Raw genomic sequence first — 23,865 nt, forward strand, 5'->3', positions numbered from 1 at the left:
TACTGCACTCGTCGCACGTTCCTGAAAGCCAGCTCTGAGATTGGCGAAGCGATTGGGAGTTTGATGATTGGCAGCACGTAAGTACCGGCTACCATAAAACTCATAAAACAATAAATGGCACTGCGGCTGGCGCAGCAATCGCTAGGATATCGAAACATCGGAGCAAGTGTCGAAACACCATGGAAGGAATGGGCAGTGCCTAACAGCGGATTTCTGCTTTTTTTGTTTACTTTGCCATGGGCTTTTCTGAGTACACACTTCATTGCTTCTTCCTCCCATATGCCCAGTTCTGTCGTTTGTTTGTATCGCAATTTGTTTGTGTCCGGCACGCAAGCTGCATTAAACACTAATTAAAATTTTATTTCGTACCTAAACAAATACTTTTATGGGGCGATGTTTAGTCACTATCACTCACCATTAGCCAGCAGTTGTGGATGTCACAAACGATTTGTTGGACGGGAACAGTGGGATAGTCGAACTAGATATTGACGCGTGTACTTGTTTCTCTTTTTCGGATGACCGCTTTTCACCGTCTAACAAATGTTATCGCTCAGCGCGCGACGGGTCCGCACGCATCGGAAGTTTCTCGAATGTTATCAATGTTTCTACCCGTTGTCTGTTGTCACCGAAGCTTGCGCAATCTGACTGCATATGCGACGCGAATCGTGTAGAATTTTCTGAAAGATGCACGGGAACCAGCGATTACTCTGGAACCTTCGATGGCCCATTTATAAAAGCCGACGCGCTTGACCGGCAGATCAGATTTCGGCGATCGCCGACTATGTTCGCCGCTATCGTAGTGCTTTGAGTGTAGCCTGTTCTTATGGGCACAGGTTCGCCCCATAAAACGTTAGTTTCGTCATTCACAGTATTGCTACTGTGTTCTTTACCATCACTACCACGTGACAATATTGTTGTTGAAGCCACTTGTGCTGACAGGTAAGGGCCACGTGCAGTGGCGTCGGAAGTGCTTACGGGCTCGAAATGCGGCAAGTCCTAATATTTTCTCATGGCCCCCACAATTCACATTTCATGCGGCGGTGCTGACAGAAGCTATACCTAAGGGACAGTTGAACCGCGGAGCTACCGTGTCGTGATGATCACCTGGACACTCGCTGCAGCTGCTAAACGGATAGCCATAGCAAAAATAAAAGGCTAGCAAATCGACACTGGAAACAGCAGCAGAAGAAAAATTAAAAAATAAAGTCACAGCATACCCAGTTGTGCTTGTTTTCACAAGTTTCAGCATTTTCCAGAATCTTCATGAGCCGATAAGCGTTGGCGTAGAAGATGCTAATTTTTACTTCCTCACTCAAGGTTACCACGTTACACCGAGTTTGGACTCAGAGGATATATGTATACAGTTGAAGTAGCATATGTCGAACTGCCATATTGATCAAGCTTGCGGACACTATTGCCAGATTTCAAGTGTGAGCGATATATTTGTAAAACTTTCAGATGTAGCAGCCTGCCACAATTGCACCAGAGGTGTTGTCATGTTGACAAGCCTCCCGGAAAGTTTATTCGCAAACCACACCCCGCGCTAGTACTATCAGGCATCGAGGAACGTTGCTGTTGCTTCGAACTAACCTGCTGCGGTTGTTGCCCAATAACTGTGCTTGTTTCGGGACATGCAAAGGCAGGGAGCAGTGCAACGATTACTTGGAAAGCTTGAGAAGCTTGAGCGAAGTGTTGTGCAGTCTAGCTGTGCCACAACCTACCTGTAACAGACAACTCCCTTCCAAGAGGACTATCACGAGGATCGCAAGTCCTTTTATATAATGCAAGAGGAGGGTACGACATCACAGACGACATTACCGCCTTATGGTGGTGGCGACGGCAACGTAATGACTGTGACCGACAGCTATCACTTCCTGAGAGGCTGAGCATGCGTAAGAAAGGTAACTGCAGACTTTCTCGCCTATTGTGCAATACGATGAAGATGATTGCGGACTGAAGATGATTGCGGGAAAAGTACTGACCTAAGCAGGTGAATTCGTTTGAAGACTCGGTCTGACTACGGGCTAACGCCAAAGAGACACCTTACTCACTATATGGATCGTCATGTGCGCAGCTTCCATAGTGAGCCACCCTCTCAACTCCCTTCCCCCTTACCCACTGCCCTAAATGGGCCAAGAGTCTTCATTTAAATATATTGTTATCTCTTTCTCTGAGAGCAAGATACATACGAGCCGGGTTTCATGCGCGTACATTGTATCTACAAATCGCACTTGAATCTGGCTTTTCTCTAGCTTTATATAACTGCAACTACAGCGGGATATTTTGAGAACATTGCTTGTACCGACAAAAGCCTATGCAGTATGTATCTTGTGGGGATGCCAAAAGAACCCTCCCCCGAGAGAACTCTTTAGGCAAGCTCCTTCACACGAAGAGTGGGAGATGAGAACGAAAACTTCCAACCCGCAAGACCAGATACGGTTGACGATATGGGCTGGATAGCGTCGCGGCGAAGCAGACGCCACGCTAACCCACATCGCTGGGAAAGAAAACTCCACTCAACCATGACAATAAAAGTTTTTTCTCTCTCTCTCTCTGTATGCAGCGTTCTATTGGTGTGCAAACAAACTATTTAGAGCCTATCTGTCAAGACCTTGTAACATTTCACCTTGCATGGCGTGAGCCCTCGACACCATTCCTTTTCTAGTAAGCCGAGAACATTTACTTACACCTTGGATGTAGGTCCGTGTAGCTCCCATATAAGGCAAGGTTACTGTGCAGCTTAAAATGTAATGTGAGGACTTTTATGTATCGCTGCCCTAATACATATACTCGCGTGCTTTGCCAAAGTCGGCGCAAAGTTCGAGTATTCGCAATTTTCATGCTTGCTCATTCGTATTTAGTCATGTTTCGTCGTTATACAGGATGATCTTGTTCGAGCTGCACCAAATTAAAAAAAAAAAAAAAGCTTTTCGCAGATAGCACAAAGCTCTTGAGCTAAATTACTCGATAGGGTGGCCACTTCTTATCGGAGAAATAAAATGCTTAATTGAATAGCTAACGTGATTGCACTAATTACCTTTTTTAATTAATTGCTTTATAGCATATATCTCAATTTACGAATTGTGGCCGGCGGGTTCATAAGGCTGACTAAGCAGGTGAAACGCCTGTTTTGAGATATGAATTTTCAACGTGTTCTGAAAATGCATTTGCTTGCAATTATGTTTGTGCTTCAATGCACAAACCAGCGTTTCCTTAAAAGAAAGGTAAGTGAAAGAACAATGCATTTTAAACACAAGTTTTACCAGCGCATATCCCGAAACCAGTGCCATCCTCAAAATTCGTTCTAAGTCGATATGCATTGCATACTCACTAGCTACAATTCTAGACTGAAATATCTACCGAAATATAATGAATTAAATGTAAATAATGTAATATGCTAATTAGGCATTCTGAATTTCCGTAGAAACAGTGGGACACCTCATCGGGTAAATTACACGAAGGATTATAATTATGCTATCTGCCACAAGCAATTTCTGAAAGTTTCGTCCGGCTAGGAGAGAACACACCGTATGTGTGCTAACGCGCGGTCGGGTCAGATTCAGCGAGACAGTCTAAAAGTTCACTGCGGCACTTTGCGTTCATCACAGCTCACTGCAGCTGTACCCGAGACATCACGCGAAAGAAGTCCACAAGGGGTGAAATATTTAATTATGCTAGTTCAGAGGGTGCTGGTAACGTCATGGTGATAAAGGAGCTCCTCCTTGACGCATTCTGCTCCAAGCCGTCATCGTCCGGGACATTCGCGAGAAGAGTGGATCCAGCCGTTCTGCAGAAGGACACAATAACAAACGCGCTTCATTTACTTGTGCCCAATCAGAGTAAATGGGCTGAAACACAGCACGATACCGCGCACAATTATGGGCGCTGAAGCATTTCCGGAAGGTCCTGCACTGGTGCTCCTTTGTAACGTGGCAGTGCATACGACACAGGTACAGAAACAAACACGGAAGACACCTCGATGCGCCACTTCCAACCCGATTTATTGCAGAAAATACATGGCCTTCTACGCAGCCGAACGCCCTCGTTAAATACCCTATCTCACCCCCGCTTGCAAGAAGGCAATTTCATTAGGCGATAGGTTAACCGAAGCCCCACTGATGCGTATATATAACGAGTCCGTCCTTCTGATGAAGCTAGCGTAAATTAATTCATGCACCGTTTTGTCATTGTGGAAAGCGAGGTCAACGCAGTCGGCGTAAATCAGTTCTTCGCGTGCAGCTGAAACGCACTATTTATGCCAAATTTATTATATTCGAGAGATGTGACGCGTTCTGTCGCTTATTTCCTGTACAGCCTGACTTAAGTCTCGACAGAGGCAGGCGTTCTTTAACGGGGTAAGTTCTACGAACCCATGCTCTCTCTTGCTCACATGAATTTGTTCTCGCTCACTTTGTTCGTCTGGCCCCCGAGGCATCTGTGCTCTGTAGGCACAAGCTGCTGGCGCATTCAATACTAGAGCCCCGACGGAGCGAACGAAGGCAAACAATTTTTAAGGCAATGTCCGCCTGCCCCCGACCACCGCCTCGCTTGACCTCATTGTTCCCTCCTTTCTGTGCGTGCACACTGGTAGACGAAGGCGTGGGATGTTGTAGGGATGGCACGAAAATTCTCAGACAAGGAATTAAATGTAGCACAGGCAGTCACTTTCGCTAATGGAATTGCAAGCTGTCTCTTCGGTCCCCGAGTTTGCATACCGTACATTGTAGTGCACGTCTGAGATAATAAAAGGCTTTCAATCTATCCGAGATTACTGAATATGTTTTCGATGTATTCGACGGGAAATACTCGCTTTAATAGCACGCTCAGAACAACAGCAGGAAAAGGTCACGCATACCCTTTTTGAACGTTTTGGACTTTCTGTCATTCGGAAAAAAAGTGCCTGGGTCACGACCGCATAGAGGTAGATGCTTCTGTCTCCACGACTACTAAATTGTTGCCATTTCCTGTTTTACTTCGTTGCAGTTTTTGTTTCTTCTGTTATACGACAGTTCTTTATTCATTCCCTTTTCTCTCATCTCTCTCTCTCTCTGTGTCCCGATCTCCCCCACTGTCCTTTTGTGGTTTGTTTTTAACTCTGTTACGTTTTAGCGGGTCTCGTTGGCCCAACTCGCTGTGTGATACGTGCCGTTAGTTTTCAAGGCTCTACTAACATTTGATAGGGCGTCCAAGTATTCACTTTAGGATATCCGCGTTGGGCAACTCGCAAAACACAGACCGGTCGCGTACCTGCGTATCCTGCGCGTCGCCAGCACAGCAAGCGCCGCTAGCAGGACGGCTGCTGCAGCAGCACTCGAGACCCAGGCCAAAATGCTCGCCAAGTGGGGACCTGCAACACCAAATAAAAAATAAAAAAACGATCCGAGGATTGGAACATGTGCTACACTTCGTATTAAAGAAATTATACAAGAGGGTCACTAAAAATGAAAGCACCAACCGTCACGAGCAAGCATGAGAAAGGGGAAGTGGCCAACGGAAGACGAAACCCGCGTTAACTGTCTCATTCGGTGCTGGACACCTCAAACGTAGTCTCGAGGAAAGGGAACGGAGAAAACGAAGAAGAAGGAGTGAAGAAAAGAAAGTCGCTCCACACGTTCGATAGGCAAACAACAATAACGACAAGATATCAGAGTGCAGCGCAGAGACAGTTCGGTGGTGGCGAGAGAACGCCGCAGAAAGAGGAGTCTGTTGTTGGGGCTCACTAGACATTGCCGTTGGGCGCTGAGCCGTGCCATAGCCTCATAGCTGCGCTCCGTCAAGAGAGAGAGGGAGCAAAACTTTATTGCATATAAATAAAATAAGGCAAGATGGTTGGAGCCCCTATTCCAGGACCCCACTGGCACGAGCGGCTCGCTGGGCTTGGTCCAGAAGAACCAACTGGCTCTCCCGACCCTCGTCAGTAAGCCATGCCTCCCACTACCTATTCTTCATTAGTGAATGTTGGTGTAATACGGGGCTGTCTATGGGCGGAGGCCTCCTGGGGCACTCCCATGTGATGTGTTTTAGTGTGGGTGTGTCTGTGCACCACGGGCACTCGTCAGTGAACCTCGTGGGGTGTATTCTGTGTAGGTGGTGCAGGTTGGGGTATGTATTCGTCTGAATACGACGCCAGCCCCTCTCCTGTTGGCTGTTTAAATCGGAGTGAGGATGTCCAAAACGTCTCCGCTCCTGCCTTTGCTGTAGGAGGATGTCACGAGAATTCGGTGGAAGGTCGTCGCTAGGCCATGCCGTTGCTCGGACGGTTAATCCTCGAGCAATATGGTCTGCCCTCGCGTTTCCTGCCAGTCGTTCGTGTGCCGGACACCATACGATAGTGTGGTGCCCCTCTAGTTGAGTGCCTAAAATTTTGATTATTGATTTGGGTGCCGTTCCATGTAGAAACAGGCGGCAAGCCGCTTGTGAGTCGGATAATATGACAGCCGAATTGGTTTGGCGCTCGGCGTCCTGAATGGCCAAGGCGATGGCTGCAGCCTCTGCCACGCATGCCGAGGCGGTTTTGAAGGATGCTGCCGTTGTTATGTTGTTGTTGCATGTAGAGACTATGGTGAAAGTGTCTGAGCTGGCTCGACTGGCATCGGTATAATACACCCCCGGTCCCATGCCGAAACGTTTGTGACGAGTCTTTACCCTTGCTCTGCGTCGTCCGGGATGGTACTTGGGGTGCATCTTTTTGGGAATTGGGGCCACCGCGATGTGCGATCGAACATCGCAGTCTATCTGTGCCGTTTCCTCTCCGCAATACTGGATTCTCAGAAGAAAGCCTAACCTCGCCAATACTTCCCTGCTCTGAGTTGAAGAACAAAGTCGTTCTTTCTGAGCATATAACGTCGCGTCTGCGTACTCGTCAAAAGTATTGTGCAGGCCCAGTCCCTCGAATCTCTCTGTGCTAGCGCATTCGGGAAGACCAAGGGCGGCTTTGAAGGCTTTTCTTATTATTGTGTTTGCTTGTATATTCTCTTGGTTTGTCTAGGCCTGATACCAAAGGGCGTATGTGATTCGGCTAATTACGAATGCGTGAATAAAGGCTGATGGTCTCTCCCTCAGTTAGGCCGTCTCTGCTTCTTGCCACTCTCCGTATCATTCTGGCCACGTTTCCTGTGACCGCCTTTAGTTTGTGAAGAGTGTGCGATGTTCCAGCGTTCTGCTGTATCCACATCCCCAATATTCTGAGTGTCTCCACTTCACGAATTGGCGCCCTGTCGAGAGTCAGAGTGAGTGGCACCCAGTCCTTCTTTCTTGCGTATTTCGCACGCACCCGAATGAATTCCGATTTTTCGGGTGCGCATGCCATGTCCGCTGCCCTCACGTATTCCACGACTGCGTCTATGGCTTTTTGAAGAGTTTCTAGCTTGTCCCACTAGGACCCCTGGTGAGCCCAGAACGTGATGTGATCGGCATATATCGCACAGCCGAGATTCGGGTGTTTATCTAGCTCCAGGGCTAGCTTTCTCATTCCTACATTAAATAGCAGTGGAGAGAGTATAGCTCCCTGAGGGGTACCTCTGTCGGGACAGTTGAAGGTGTCGGACCTCGTGGGGCCTAATCCGATTGTGGCCGTGCGGTCGCTCAGGAACGAGCGCATGTAGTCATAAATTCGCGTTCCGCAGTTCACCGCTTCCAGTCCCTCCAGAATAGTGTGGTGGAAGATGCTGCCGAATGTCTTTTTGATGTCCAATGCCAGTACAATTTTATTGTCCGACCCTCTGTTGGGGTGCAGGACCTCGTGCTTTAGTAGTAGAAAAACGTCCTGCACCGACACGTGGGGTCGGAAACCGAACATGTTGGAGGGGAACATGTTGTTGAGCTCTATGTGGTTCGAGGGCCGGACCTGCACAACCTTTTCAAAGAGTTTCCCCGCGCACGACGTTAGGGAGATCGGTCGAGGGTTGTTGATGTTACGAGGCCTACCTGGTTTAGGAATGAGAATAATTTTTGCTTCCTTCAATTCTTTTGGAAGGACGCCGTCCTCTGTCCAGACCATGTCGTTAAAGAATTTGGTCAAGCTCTTTAGCGTGTCGTCACTTAGATTGCGAATCATTGCGTTCATGATCTGATCTACCCCTGGGGTCGAGTTTTTCCTGAAGGAGTGTGCCGCTGCATAAACCACTCTCTCTTTCTCATACCCGCGAGGACCGGAGATTGGCAACACCGGAGGGGATGAAAAGTGCACAACAGAAAAATAAATGAAAAAAAAATCACGCATCCAAAAGGAAACATATATGAAGGACACAGTTTTGATAGAGAATGCTCCACAAAAATTAATAATTTACATACACCACGGTCAGCGCCCGTAGCAGCGTAAGCTTCTGGACGCTTCAATAAACTTGTGCAGACTTGCTATAATGGACCTGTGGCCGGTACCTCCAAGCACAGTCTTTCAGTGTGGGTCTATAGGCTTCACATGGACCTAGACTGGGACTGAGGGATTGGCGTCGTCCGCGAAGTCATAGAGGTCCTGGTATGCTTCGTGAGCAGTGACCATGGGCTGGGGACAGGAGATGCTGGAAGAGTAGCTGGCTAAAGGACGATAATGAGGGCGATAACGGACTATTCAGTCCGTGGCGTACTTCTTTTCGCAAGTTAAAAAGTGAGAATCACACAGCAAGAAAAGGTGAGGACAAAGACACGGGGCAGAGGCCACAGGTCATATTTTTCGCTATATATTTCGCATACGTTTAAACAAGAATTTTCAAACAAACAAAGAGGTCAGAATCAAACGAGACCAGTCGGTGTAATAACAGCGCGAGTGGCTGCAGCTGGCTAGAATGAACGTTTGTGTGCATTCGAATGAACCAGCTGCTCGGCACTGCAACACAATGTGGCAGGCAACTCTGTTCCGGCGCTGCGACGCGGGGCCAATGTTAGTGACCCGATTCACAAAGCTTTTCCTTCGTAAAAGTTGTTTTGCACTGCAGCTTGCCGCATTCGCTAATAATATTCCCGGCATTATGATTGGTTATCTGCTCTTACGAACACTTTTGACACAGGAATTTTTTTTAGGGAAAACGCGTCTTGATCCTTGTAATTTTTAAGCCGCACACAGGGATGCATAACAGTCGGCATATACCTCTTGCATATTAACGGGAATCTTCTCTTTTTTCAAATTATTGTATTTCAGTGAAGAACGCATTCTAGAAAAAAAAAAAAGCATATCTACGCCGACTGCATTGTCAAATGTAAATCCGACACAATCAGTTTGAAACGATGGCCATAACGAAGACAGTAACCGTAGCGGTGCATGTTGAAATAACAACAAGAACAATGTTGCAGTTCCTCTCCAAAATGAGTCGAGTTCCGAATTAATTTGTTAAGCTTCTGCGTTTTATTTTATCCATCGTATTCACTGTTATGTTCCCACGGCTTTGCTGCTCAATCATGCATTATCATTTCTTTTCAGAAATTCAATTGCTGTTACCTTTCTTTACAATATTATTTAATTATTGAATTTATTAAATTTACTATCGGGTACATGCCTGTAACTGAAGCAAAAAGATAGCAGCACGTATGAAAAAAAAATGTTTTGTAGTACCGTTGGGTTAGGCGGACGCGAGAGGCTTGAGCACTCACCGCTCACGGAACATGAACGAACAGTGTGGTCCACTGTTAAAGGGAACTCTCTACTGTGTAATTCTCGCTTTGCTGACGCTCTATCTAGAGGTGTCGGCTGAAGCTATGCCATTGCACTGCACAGGTGTGTAGAAAGGTACCGCAGCCATCAACCACAGGTCACCTGCTGCATTGCTGTGTTGCAAGAAGGAAAAAAAAAAAAGATCATACGTGTTATTTGACAGCAGACCCCCAGAGTGCACTCTCCATGTCACACGTGGCGTCATCCAGGGTGTCGAAACTAAAGAAATACCGGTTCGGTTCGGTTCGCGTTCCGGTTCAGCGCGCACCGATTTCGTTGCGGTTCAGTTCCGGTTTGGAAAAATAAGAATTTATAAGGATTTGGCACCGTAAACTTTATTTTGCCCAATGGCAACATGGCTACACAGTGCTATCAACATGCTTCAATGGCTTATGCGCTAGAGTTGTAAGGAAGTGGAAGAAATGATTTCTGTTAGATGTTTTGTTAGAGACAGAAATCAATGTTTTTAGATTAAAAAAGATTATTCCGGGCTTTTATATGTCAAAAACCCAACATAACTATGAGATTCGCCGTAGTGTTTTTGTGTGTGTGTCTGTGGGGGGGTGTCCCGATTATGTTTGACCACGCTCGCAATGTCGCCGGTGCTTCAGCATTTCGCCCCCATCGAAATGCGGCCACTGCGGCCGGGATTTTGATCCCGCCCCCTCGGTCTTAACAGCGCTACACCAAAGCCACTAGGCCACTACGGCGGGTAATATATTTAAGTATAAGGATGAAGGAACATTAATGTTCTACAGCTTCAGCAGCCATAAACATAAAAATGATTCTTAGGCAGTGTTGAAATCGCACCGCTGGCACGAGTTGTTGGGGTCTCGGTGCTGACGCCCGTTATTGCCAATGGGTCGCAAGCCCCAAGGGTAGCGTTGGCCTGGCGGCCTGGGGCACTGGAAGCATCCGAAGGTCCCGGCAAAGCATGAGAAGACTGGTAACAGAACAACTTGTTTATTCTAACATAGCAAAAGAGCGGCCGGTCAGGTCGACCGAAGTGGAGAGACGGGAGAGCACGTAACTCAACAGTACAAATCGGAGCCTCTCTCCTGGCGTCCGGGGGCAGCTGCTCTTATACTCTCGGCGTCGCGGTCCAAAAGGGAAGGTCACGGGATGAAGGTCACGGGATGAAGGTCACGGGACGGCGGAGCATGAGCCCACGACGGCGCGCACGGTCGAGCCGAGAGACCTGCTGAACCGAGTGCAGTGACGCATCGCCAACCCGCCCACACGACGGCGCGAACGGTTGAGCCGAGAGACCTCCAGGCTCCTCATTCGGGGAACTCCGCTCCCCGGCTGCCGCGCTTTGACAAGCGAGGGCACACACACACACACACGCACACACGAAGACACGTGGCACTGAAACACGCCTGGACACGTTGCGGCGGCTTCGAACGGGCCAAAATGTCCGCCGCTTTGAACGAAGCCCCAGCGTCCGTTGCATCCGCGCCGGCATTACCGCGCGTTGTAGGCGAAACGTAACAGACCGCCCCGCCGGGGGAAGGAGATCCCGATGGTCAGGGGACTGCATCCGCTGTCCGGAGGGATGTCGCTCGATGATGCTCATAACCGAAGTCGGGCGTCCTTTGGCGTTTCTTGAGCGCAGCGCACAGAGAAGGCCTCGTTCTCACGTTCAGGTGCACACAGGACACTGCAAAGTGACTTCGGGAGAGTTGACATTTTTGTTCTCGTTTCCGGCAAGCGTTAGAACTACGCCGAAAGTCAACCGCTCAGTCAGCAAGCACGGCACAACCCTCACTAAGCCCTGCCAGGCTCTTTCCCCTTTTATGCTGCTGCCTAGTTCCTTACAGTAGTTCAGCAGCACTCAGAACGCGTCCACAAATCGGAAAAATTGCACTAAAAAGCACATCATCACTTTGAAACACTACACAAAAGCAATAGGTTAAAAATCCTGCCTCAGGAAGAAAAACATCAGTAACAAGCAATTTTGAGGCTGATTCCCACGTTAGGGGCTTCGACTTAAGCCATCGGCGTTACCGTTGAGACTCCCCTTTTTGTAACGCACCTCAAAGGAATATTGTTGCAAAGCGAGGCTCCAGCGCAGGAGGCGGCCATTTTTGGGAGAGATGGTCTGCAGCCATTGGAGAGGGCAGTGATCCGTCTCAATGATAAACCTCGAGCCAGCTAGGTAACATGACAATTTCTGAACGGCCCACACGATACACGCACACTCTTTCTCGGTGGCGCTATACGCCTGCTCACGACTCGTCAGCTTACGACTAGCATACAGGACGGGGTGTTCTACTTCTCCATTTTCCCGTTGGCACAGTACAACGCCCATGCCTCGCTCACTAGCATCACACTGAACAACGAACCCTTTTGTGTAGTCGGGCGATCGTAGCACAGGCTGGCTTGTTAGGGCGCTCTTTAGGGCGCTAAAAGCTCTTTCCTTTGTCTCGTCCCAGACGACTGTTTGCGGCTCTGTCTTTCTTAGAGCATCCGTCAAGGGAGCCGCGATATCAGAGTACCTGGGGATGTACCTCTGATAGTAGCCGGCGACACCTAAGAACGACCGAATATCGGTCTTCGTACGCGGTTGCGGGAAGTCTCGCACAGCGGCCACCTTTATTTCAGAGGGGCGGCGACGACCCCGACCAATCACGTGTCCGAGGTAGACAACCTCGGCCTGTGCTAACTGGCACTTGGGAGCCTTGACTGTCAAGCCCGCATCGCGCAGGCGGGTTAGCACTGCCCGCAAGTGGGCCATATGCTCAGGCCAGGATGCGGAGAATATCGCTACGTCGTCTAGATACGGTAAAGCGAATTCTTGCTGTCCCCGCAACACTTTATCCATGAGGCTTGAAAAGCAGTATGGCGCGTTCTTCAAACCAAAACTCAAAACTTTAGGACGGAATGTCCCCATTGGTGAAATGAACGCCGCATACCTACTAGCCTCTTCTGTAAGTGGAACCTGCCAATAACCCCTGACAAGATCTAGGGTGGAAATAAACTGAGCGCTACTCACTCTCTCAAGGCGCTCCTCGATGTTAGGGATCGGATAAATTTGATCCTTAGTGATGGAATTAAGCCTGCGGTAGTCGACGCAAGGACGAGGTTCCTTGCCCGGTACCTCAACTAAAATCAAAGGGGAGGTATAATCACTCTCACCCGCTTCAATAACACCGAGCTGTAGCATTTTCTTTACCTCAGCCTCCATAATATCGCTCTGGCGGGGTGACACCCGGTACGCCTTGGATCGTACTGGCTCTGGGGAGGTAAGTTCTATGTCATGAGTAAGGACAGAAGTCCTACCAGGCCTCTCAGAGAACAGACCTTGAAACTCTTGTAAGAGCTGGTGTAGTTCTGTTTTCTGCTCAGGCGACAGCGATGCTTTACTTATTAAGTCACTAATGACTTGATCGGTGTCTTTCCTGTTTGTCACTGAGCCTAGTCCCGGAAGCTCGACCGGAAGCTCTTCGGGCACGTTTACCATCATGCACACCACTGCTTCCCGTTGCTTATAGGGTTTGAGCAGATTACAGTGGTAAACTTGCTGTGCTTTCCGCTTTCCTGGCAGACTCACCACGTAGTTAACGTCCGACAGTTTTTGAACAATCCGTGCTGGGCCCTCCCACTGCACGTCGAGCTTGTTCTTTAGCGATGTGCGCAATATCATGACCTCATCGCCCACCTCAAAACGACGGGCCCTGGCTGTCCGATCATAATAAACCTTGGCCCTCTGCTGGGCCTCTGCCATTGCTTCACCTGACAACTCCTGTGCCCTTCTTAAGCGTTCGAGGAGCTTAAGCACGTACTCTACCACGACTGGGTCGTCGCCCCTGCCTTCCCATGATTCTCGAAGCATGCGAAGCGGAGATCGCAGCGAGCGACCGTACACCAGCTCAGCTGGCGAGAACCCCGTAGCCGCATGCGGCGCGGTTCTTAAAGCAAACATCACTCCAGGCAGACACAGCTCCCAGTCAGTTTGATGTTCAAAACACAATGCTCTCAACACGCGCTTCATGACGGAGTGGAGCTTCTCAACGGAATTCGACTGGGGGTGGTGCACTGAGCTGTGTAACAGCCTTACCCCGCACCTTTCGAGAAAGGCTGTCGTCAAAGCGCTAGTAAACACTGTACCCTGATCTGACTGGATTTCTGCAGGAAAACCAACTCGCGCAAATATGGACAGTAGTGCATTGACTATCTCAACTGAGCTGAGTTCTTTAAGCGGCACTGCTTCAGGGAACTTTGTCGCTGGGCAGATCACAGTCAAAATGTGTCGGTACCCCGTGGCTGTTACCGGGAGAGGTCCCACTGTATCAATAACGAGCCGTCTAAAAGGCTCCGTAATGATAGGTACCAACTTCAACGGCGCCCTCGATTTGTCCCCTGGCTTGCCCACCCGCTGACAGGTGTCGCATGTCTTCACAAAGTGGTCTGCGTCCCGAAAACACCCTGGCCAATAGTACTCTTGCAAGAGACGGTCCTTAGTTTTCTTAACTCCTAGGTGTCCGGACCACGAACCCCCATGCGACAAGCGCAACAGATCCTGACGATAGCATTGAGGCACGATCAGCTGATCGAACTCCACTCCCCTGCGGTCTAGATACTTCCGGTACAGGACCCCACCTCTTTCCACAAAGCGAGCATTTTTCTTGGCGATACCTTCCTTGATAATGCAGCGTATGTTTTCTAGGCTGCCATCCTTCTTTTGCTCGGCTATCAAAGCCGACCGGCTGACTTTTAGCAACCTGTTAAGTCCGTCTGACGTAGGCGCGATGAGCAAATCTGGAGACAGCTCTTCTAACTTTCCCGTGTCGGGAATTTCCTCTCCAGTATCTGCTGCCTTTAACGCTACAGGCTCAATTTTATTCAGTTCGGGCGTGCTCTGAATACCAGCTTGCTGCGCCTCTGACCCTTTCTCATCGTTCAACAACGTTGGCCCCGCAACTACCGCCTTTGCAGCGAGCTCCCGAACCTTCGATCTGGTTAAGGCCTGAACGCTAGCCTCACCAAACAAAAGCCCCTTCTCGCGCAGGAGGTGATCGGACCTGTTCGAAAATAGGTACGGGTACTGGGGGGGCAGCATAGATGACACTGCGGCCTCCGTCTCAAGTGCTCCGAAAGGTCCTTCAATAAGCACTTTTGCTACCGGCAGACACACGCTATGAGCTTCCACTGCTTGCTTGATCCATGCGCACTCGCCCGTGAACATATCGGGTTCTACGTAAGAGGGGTGAACTACATCCATTGTAGCTGCGGAATCGCGAAGCACTCGGCACTCTTTCCCGTTCACGAGGAGGTCTCGCATGTAAGGCTCGAGAAGCTTCATGTTCTCGTCAGTGCTGCATATAGACAAAAACACGACTTGTGTTTTTGTTTCTGGACACTGCGCCGAAAAGTGACCCGGCTTCTGGCACGTATAACAAACGCGCGCTTGCCTCGTCTCGAACCGCTTTCTGCGTTCGGCTTCGGTTGCCGCCGTCTCCTTACGTTCGGTCGGACTGCTTTCACTCGCATCCGCACTACGTGTATCCCCCTTTGGTCTCATGGGTGTGAACTTCGGCCTCTCAAACTTGGAGCCAAATTCACCCTTTTGACCGTCCTTAGCTCCACGAGCCCGACGCGTCACAAACTCCTCGGCTAGCTCAGCGGCTCGAGCCACCGTACTAACGTCTGGCCTATCCAAGACCCAGTATCGCACGTTCTCAGGTAACCGACTATAAAACTGTTCTAGCCCGAAACACTGCAGAACTTTCTCGTGGTCACCAAACGCTTTCTCTTCTTTGAGCCACTCCTGCATGTTTGACATAAGCCTGTACGCAAACTCTGTATATGACTCACTTTTGCCTTTCTCATTTTCCCGAAACTTCCGACGGAACGCCTCCGCTGACAGCCGGTACTTTTTCAGCAGACTCGATTTCACTTTGTCGAAATCCTCTGCCTCCTCTCTCTCCAAGCGAGCGACTACGTCGGCCGCCTCGCCGGGTAACAAAGTGAGCAAGCGCTGTGGCCACGTTTCCCGAGAGAACCCCTGCTTCTCGCACGTTCGCTCAAAGTTAACCAGGAACAAACCAATGTCCTCTCCAAGCTTAAACGGCCGCATCAGGTCAGTCATTTTGAACAATACTCGTTCTCCTGCACCGTGTGCCTGACTTCCATTACGAGCGCGTTCCATCTCTAACTCGAGACGCTTCATTTCCAAAGCGTGTTGACGGTCGCGCTCTTCTTTTTCTTTCTCTTTTTGTTCTTTAAGTTCGCGCTCCTGTCTTTTTGCCCGCTCCTCAATGGTCTCAAGGCAATCCGAAAGCTCGTCATCCTCAGCTTCTAACTCAAGAATAGCCCTTAGCAGTTCTGGTTTTCTGAGTTTGTCTGAGACATCCAGACCCAACTCTCTTGCAAGCTCCAGCAATATCGGTTTGCGCAACGACTTCAAATCCATGGCTGCTCTGAATGCTGCTTTCTCTACTGCCTACTATTGTCTTGCCGCAAACTAACCCGGTAGCAACGACAACCACAATTACCAGCTCTGTTTCTAACACTAACAAAAGCCTGGCAAAACTCAGAAGAAGAAAGTCCCGCACTCACCAAACCTTGCAGCCAAGACTTCAGCGCAGTCGTTCCGCTGCGGGCAACCAGTCATCACACAGGGCTCGTTGCGCTGCTCCCGGATGGTCGTTGTGCTGCTCAGCATACAGTCAACCGCATCTCTTCGCTGCTGGCCTCCGTTGTCGCGATCTCACCGCTGGCAACCAGATGTAGGAATCGCACCGCTGGCACGAGTTGTTGGGGTCTCGGTGCTGACGCCCGTTATTGCCAATGGGTCGCAAGCCCCAAGGGTAGCGTTGGCCTGGCGGCCTGGGGCACTGGAAGCATCCGAAGGTCCCGGCAAAGCATGAGAAGACTGGTAACAGAACAACTTGTTTATTCTAACATAGCAAAAGAGCGGCCGGTCAGGTCGACCGAAGTGGAGAGACGGGAGAGCACGTAACTCAACAGTACAAATCGGAGCCTCTCTCCTGGCGTCCGGGGGCAGCTGCTCTTATACTCTCGGCGTCGCGGTCCAAAAGGGAAGGTCACGGGATGAAGGTCACGGGATGAAGGTCACGGGATGAAGGTCACGGGACGGCGGAGCATGAGCCCACGACGGCGCGCACGGTCGAGCCGAGAGACCTGCTGAACCGAGTGCAGTGACGCATCGCCAACCCGCCCACACGACGGCGCGAACGGTTGAGCCGAGAGACCTCCAGGCTCCTCATTCGGGGAACTCCGCTCCCCGGCTGCCGCGCTTTGACAAGCGAGGGCACACACACACACACGCACACACGAAGACACGTGGCACTGAAACACGCCTGGACACGTTGCGGCGGCTTCGAACGGGCCAAAATGTCCGCCGCTTTGAACGAAGCCCCAGCGTCCGTTGCATCCGCGCCGGCATTACCGCGCGTTGTAGGCGAAACGTAACAGGCAGTGTCGTCGCTAGAGTGTGCGATACGCGATACGGGAACTCGACGCGTCCATCTCTGCACTCCCTCCTTTCCCGTGCTTCCTTTAATTTTGCTCCATACATAGTGCGGGGAAAACCGCAAAAATTTACTGGGGTGTTCGAGCAGTAAAATTTTCTAATCGAATCGAATGCGATTAAGGACAGGATGCTTCGCAGGTTCAAAAGGAGTACCAGTCATCATACACATTACGAAGCGCGTAGGTCACCCACTGTTGTTGCTTAGCGGCTTTGGCGTTGCGCTGCTAACCATGAGGTCGTGAGATCGAATCCCGGTCGTGGCGTTCGTATTTCGATGGGAGGAGAATACAAAAAAAAAGCTCGTGCATTGGGTGTACGCTAAAGAACCTCACGTGATCGAAATTTATCAGGAGTCGCCGGCTACGGCGTGTCTCAGAACTTTGCTTTGGCGCGTAAAATCCCAGAATCGAATTTTAATTTGGAAGAGTAGCTGTACGCAGCATGAATAGTGCACAGCCGTGACATTGAGATAAAAGCAACTGAAGCGACGCTCTGTCACGGCAGCAAGCGTGTTACTGAGAAGCAATTTTTTTTAGGTTCAGATTCAGCCCGGTTTTAAGCACATTCTAAGAATATTGCTTCGGCTTCGGGTTAAGTTCCCGCTAGAATTTTGGTTCGGGCACGGTTTTTAGATAGCGTTTGACACCCTAGTTTAGACATAGCAATACGGGACGTGATGGTTGTCCATTTGCCTCGTTTTCTCTTTGACTCATAACGCACTGAGTTTTAATCAAGCATACAAAAAAAAACACACACACACACGACAAGACAACAACAGCTGCTTAAAAAGCAGTAAAATGGTGCCTCTTACAAGGACGAACCTCAACAACAAACTAGCACAACGCCACAATATACGGTGTTCGCGAGTGACTTGTAAGCTTGCGCTCGCGTGGCGAGGTCTTATCATTTTTTCAATGTCTTTTTGTTTTGCTCTGTCAATTTTCACCATGCTCATACTAACCAGTAACCACACCCAAGGTGCTTCACTCACCGCTGTAAAGTTCTGGGCACGACCCTTCTTTCGAGATTGAACCATCGGGACAGCGGCAGGAATCTTTGCCGTCGCACACTTCGCCCTTGTTCGAGCATTGCGCCTCGGAGCCACACTGACTGTCTTTAGGCCCGGTCCCGTTAGATGCCTTGGCTGCACCAATAACATAAAGTACAGTAAACACAAATAGTCAAGTACACCAGACGTTGCGAACCTGTTATCGCCAGCACATTTTCTTGCTTTCAGTGACGAGTGTAAAGTACAGAAAAAAAAAAAAAAACGTGTACGCAGAAAAGCGTTCGGTTAAATTAGGTTGCGCGCTTTAGTATAGTAAACGTTATTATTATTAAAAAAAAGACATGCCACAGAACTACAGAATTGTTTAGTACGGACGCCGCAGTGGAGGGCTGATTACCTTTCACTGCTCAAAAGTTCTTCAACGTCCACACGAAGCAGGACCCACGAGCGTTCTTGCGCTCCACCTCCATGAGAATGCGGCCGCAGCGGCCGGGAGAAGAACACACGACCCCGTTTTCAGGAGCATAACGCCAAAGACATTGAGTCACATCGGGGTGCCGAGTGTTCATTTGTCCCCATGTTATTGCGCGTGACACGAATTGACCAAAGATGAGTCTTGCCGAAACACTCAATTTAGAGGTAGATCTACGAAAGCCTGCACAATCGTAATTCATGCTAACAGACTATAGGACAAACTCACATACGTTTTCGTCAAAAAAGAGAGCTTGGCCACCTGAAGAAAAATCTTATCTGGTCTAGAGATCGAAACCGGCATGGACATTACTCCGGATCTGTCTGAGCCAAATGAAGCCACAGCTGGCAACACGAGGGCGAATGATTCAATAGAAAGCCCGGGAAGACGCAGGGACGCACGTTCGTTTTCGTTGGATATTCGCGATACAGAGAGATGGATGCCAGTTTTATCACTAGCTTTACGCTACTACTAGCACAGCAGGCGGAACCAGCGTAGGTCTCACACGGAGCCAATGCTGACCCTACGTTTATATATGTCGGACTTGTGCTACTAAGACAGTTTGTGACAATTTTGAGACAGCGAGAATCATTCGTGCTATGGCGTTATTTGTGACAGGAGCTCGAAAGTCCGATTGCGGACATTAAAAAACAATATACGCTTATTTAAGCTAGTGGAAACTATAATCTCGCTCGGCTGGAATCAGCCTCGCTCGGTTTCATCAAATTCCCATTGACATGAAACCTAGTGAACTCGGGTGCGTTCACATAAAGCTACTTGTCAGTCCTTCCCAGAGCGTGTCTCTTCTTTCGGTAGGCACACAATGAAAGGCAGTCCAAATGGTGCGCCACGGGTGACACGACACGCGACAGAGATGATGACATTTTTCCTTTTGGTTGCGAGAGTAGGCGATCTTTGGCAGCGGCATCACATGACGTCGCTGGACGAGACGCTGCGCTCGCTCGCTCGCTCGCTCACTCACTCACTCACTCACTCACTCACTCACTCACTCACTCACTCACTCACTCACTCACTCACTCACTCACTCACTCACTCACTCACTCACTCACTCACTCACTCACTCACTCACTTCGACGGTGCTGAAAGATTTCGGTTCACGCGGTGAGTATACGAGTTCTGTGCCAAAAGTGAATGCAGTATGTTAAAAAAATAATTTCACAAACTTTAAGTTATACCAATGTGGGTTACCTTGAAAGTGCTTTCCATAGACACAAATACAGTGGTTTCATTTCTTCTTCCCTCGCTGGAAGCACGCTTTGAAAACCTCTTCGGTTAAGTGCTTCAGCAGCGATGTCATTTTTTAAAATCGTTTCCTATCCTCGACATGCCGCCCCTGGAGCACATTTGCCTTTGGGGGAGAAAAAAGAGAAGTCGCAGGGGGTAAATCTGGGAGAGCAGGGAGGTAGTTCCGCAGAGTGATGGAAATGCGTGCCAAGAACTCACGCGGTATTAATGCAGAGTGAACATGGGCGTTATCGTGGTGCAGAATCCAGCGTCCCTATTACGAGAAATTTGGCCGCGCGCGACGCCTACGATTTTTGAGACGCATCATGCACCTACATGTAAAAAAAAAAAAAAAACTGCATTGGCAGTTTGACCTTCAGGTACAAATTTGTGGTGTGAAATTCCATGGCAGTAAAAAAAAAAAAAACGCGATCAACACGACGTTAATTTTTGCTTTGTCCTTACACGCTTTCTTTTTTGCCTTGTCTCCTCCTTTTATTTCCACTAATTGCTCTGCGACTTCAGTTCGATGTCGTGTTCGTAAACCCAAGTTTCGTCGACGGTGGCGACCCTTTGCAAGAATTCATCACTGTGGGCGGAATCTTTTCAATAAATGCAGCATTATTTTCGTTGCAATCTTTGTTGAAGAGTCAGCAGTTTCGGGACCATCTCGGAGCTAATCTACGTAGAGGTTTACTCCCAATCTGAACTGCTTAGTGATTGCTGCCTGTGATAGGAACCAGTTCTGATTGCGAAGCACGGAAGAGTTAACATCCACCAGGTTCGTGTCCTTCGTCGAGGTTTCACTGCCGTTCACCCTTGTCACCGCTAATATGTTGCAACGAACAAATTCTTTAGAAACATTTTTCAAACGTAATATAAGTAAGGGTAGGAATTGCAACACGCGTTACTAACAAAGCTAATGGTGTCTCGGGTCCAGCAGGAAGCGTATCAAACGACAAACCTAAAGCGCGAAAAAAAAAAAGACGGAAAAGTGTTATTCGGTCTCACGCATGATTATTATGTCTGATCGCAGAAGGACAAATGCAGTGCTGAGATTGTGAGCTGGCACGAGTCTGCTGCATTATGCAGTGAATTATTGAGGAGAGGCGCATGGTTTATAACGACCGAGTTAGGGAGATAGCGGATGCTGACTCTTTTTCGTCGTGCTTCCGCCTGATCGTTTCCACCACGCACGTCCTGATGCAGCGTTTCCTATAGCTTTATTGCAATGTAACGTCGTAATGACGCAACACGACCGTGCCTTCGTGCAGTCGAAGCCTCTCGACAGAGCAGGCAGACCCAAGCCGACAGACTGCTCACGAGCACCACTAAACAGTTTAGGCGCGTAAAACGTCGTTTAAAACCTCCATTTTGATTCATTTGACTCTATAGGGGGTTCATTATTAGTGGAGAGAACCAAACCCTGCACATCCTTCTTAATAAATTTTGTGCCAAAGCCTAAGCAGCGGTACGGAAATGTGTCTTCACGCATTTCGAGGTTTCTTTTTTGTAATTTGAGCCGTTTTGGCAAGAAAAAAAGAAACGTTCTCGAAATTTCGCTTGCTTTCGCTGTAAAAATCCACGGCGTCCGACGATAATGAGCAGGAACATCGGGAGAACGTCGCAACCCGTCTTTTCTTTTCGTGCAGGCCTTTTCTAGCTTACCAAGCTTCCTCTCACGGCTAAAGTGGCGGCTTTACTATTGCCGCAACGTAACTTTTTAATAAAGCTTAGCTTAATACTACCTTTCGTGTCAGTGTTGCATATGTACTACGTGTCTTCTTTACATGTGCTGTGCTCTTGCCCATTGTTTTGGCGCGGTTGTGCTTCCGCCTGATCGTTTCCACCACGCACGTCCTGTTGCAGCGTTTCCTATAGCTGTAGTACAATGTAACGCCGTAATGACGCAACACGACCGTGCCTTCGTGCAGTAGAAGCCTATCGACTGTTTCGTGCGCCGGACGCTGTGGTTGTGTTTTAGCGTTTCGTGTGGCGTTTGGTTTCTTGCCGCTAGGCGCTGCTCCCGTGGGCCTGGGCAGACGCTCTATGAGGGGCATCGTGAGCAAGCCTAATAAACGAAACGGTTCAACGAAATCTGCGTCTCCGTCTCTCGCGATGTAACGATGCAACAACGGTCACCATCACGAATTGTTTTCGTCACCATGCCCGGCACGATTGGCACCGCCGTGCTAACCCAGACCTCGCGGCAATTTCTCAAGCCTTGGCGAGCGAATTCAGCCGCCGTGGATTCGGCGTGCAAACGCGGGCACGTTATGGTTGCCTCGTGCACGCGTACGGTGTGCCGTATCTGCCGCTACAGCGTGTATACACACACACACACACACACACACACACACACACACACACACACACACACACACACACACACACACACACACACACACACACACACACACACACACACACACACACACACACACACACACACACACACACACACACACACACACACACACATATATATATACGACTACTCACGCTGGACGACGAGACGGCTGCTGCGTGCCAGTGTGCCCAGGCCGTCGCTGAAGTGACAGGCGTACACGCCCGAATGGTTGGCCGACACGTTGGTCAGCCGAAGCCGGCTGCGGGTCAGCGTCGCCCCGGACTCGGGACTGAGGGGCGCGTGCCACACGCGCAGGGAGGTCTTGGTGCGCGAAGAGTTTGCCTCGTCGACCGCGGCAGGCTGGTGCCGGACGAGGCTGCCGTTGTGTCGCCACTCGACGCGCATCGGCTCGTGGCTGGCTGCGGCGCAGGTGAACGAGGCGACGTCGCCTTCCTTGACGTGCCTCACGTCCTGGGGCTCGGTGCTGCGGCAAGAAAGCGCAGCCGCTCAGGCACAGCTGAAGTCTGGAGCGACATTAATGTGCGCTAAGTGCAAGTGGGAAGAGACCATCAGTCATCTTCTGTGCCACTGTTCTCGCTTTGATAATCAACGTCAGACTCTCCAGTGTGCCTGGAATAGACTGGATGACAGGCCATTTGCAGAAGCAATGATCTTGGGAGCCTGAAGGCAACAGATTGGAGTTCCCGACTATAGTCATCTTACACCTAACTTAGTGCATGTGAAAGTGCGGTATACTCATGTTTTCTCTCTCTCACTCCCATTCCCCTCCCCACGTGCAGGGTAGCAAACTGGACTCAGTCTGGTTAACCTCCCTGCCTTTCCGTCTACCCTTCTCTCTCTCTCTGGAGCGACAATAAAGGTACACTAAAGGCAAATATTAAGTAAAGCTAACGTGATAGATTAGTGCTTGGCAATCTCTAAGGCGTAAATAATATCGCGAACAGGGCCTTCGTAATCGAGAAACTGAGGTGAATGCAGGACATGATTAGAGACTCCCCTGGGACATTCAAGCACTTGGCCGATGACGAAAGCACTCCTAAATTATATTCTGTCCCTAGTACTCAACCACTCGTTGCAAAAAACAACATTGTATTGTATTAGAAGACGAAATAAAATACTACTTATCCAGTTCTATTTCATTTTTAGGAAAAATAACTAATTCAAGTTACCCTTGACAACGACGCGGTTGGTCGAAATGTTTTGTTTTCGCTCGACTCAGCGCCGCCCACGCTTTCGCGTTTCAGTACTTTCCTGATCGCGTAGTGCGGCGCTGGTTTTGCTGGCTCGCGAAACTCGCACAAACTGCAAGTAGGAGAGAATTCAACTTCCATATTATGCCGCGGGATGCCCGAGCGGACTACGCCACATGAACAAAAAGCAGCGGCAGCGGCTAATCCACCTCTCTGTCTTGGCTCAGTGCCGCCATCTGTCGGGCGCCGTTTTACTCGCCGATGGCAGCAAAGGGCGGTGATGGCGTATGCAACGTCACCACTACCCCGGTTTGGTGGCGGGAGATTTGAATTTCGAAAAAGGTATTCGGACCCTTCAGATGCAATTTTATCGTAAACTAAGTCCTTTCTTGGCCCGAAACCAGCGTTGCGAGGTTCCTGGAACGGTATTTAAA

General features: G+C 49.4%; 1 protein-coding gene across 2 annotated transcripts in view; it reads right to left on the reverse strand.

Annotated features, from left to right (window-relative positions):
• Positions 1-3,646: 3,646 nt before the first annotated feature.
• LOC126541489 (uncharacterized) overlaps positions 3,647-23,865 on the reverse strand; it is a 29,952-nt gene continuing 9,733 nt past the window's right edge. For both annotated transcript variants that reach the window (XM_050188252.3, XM_055076677.2), the window contains 4 exons: positions 22,373-22,704; positions 18,136-18,288; positions 5,248-5,347; positions 3,647-3,787 (listed from right to left, as the gene is read on the reverse strand). In XM_050188252.3, coding sequence (XP_050044209.1) covers positions 3,670-3,787; positions 5,248-5,347; positions 18,136-18,288; positions 22,373-22,704 — 703 coding nt within the window. In that variant the 3' untranslated portion in view covers positions 3,647-3,669. The remainder of the gene's footprint in view (positions 3,788-5,247; positions 5,348-18,135; positions 18,289-22,372; positions 22,705-23,865) is intronic.

This window comes from Dermacentor andersoni, chromosome 2, assembly GCF_023375885.2.
Source record: "Dermacentor andersoni chromosome 2, qqDerAnde1_hic_scaffold, whole genome shotgun sequence".
Classification (NCBI taxonomy): Eukaryota; Metazoa; Arthropoda; class Arachnida; order Ixodida; family Ixodidae; genus Dermacentor; species Dermacentor andersoni.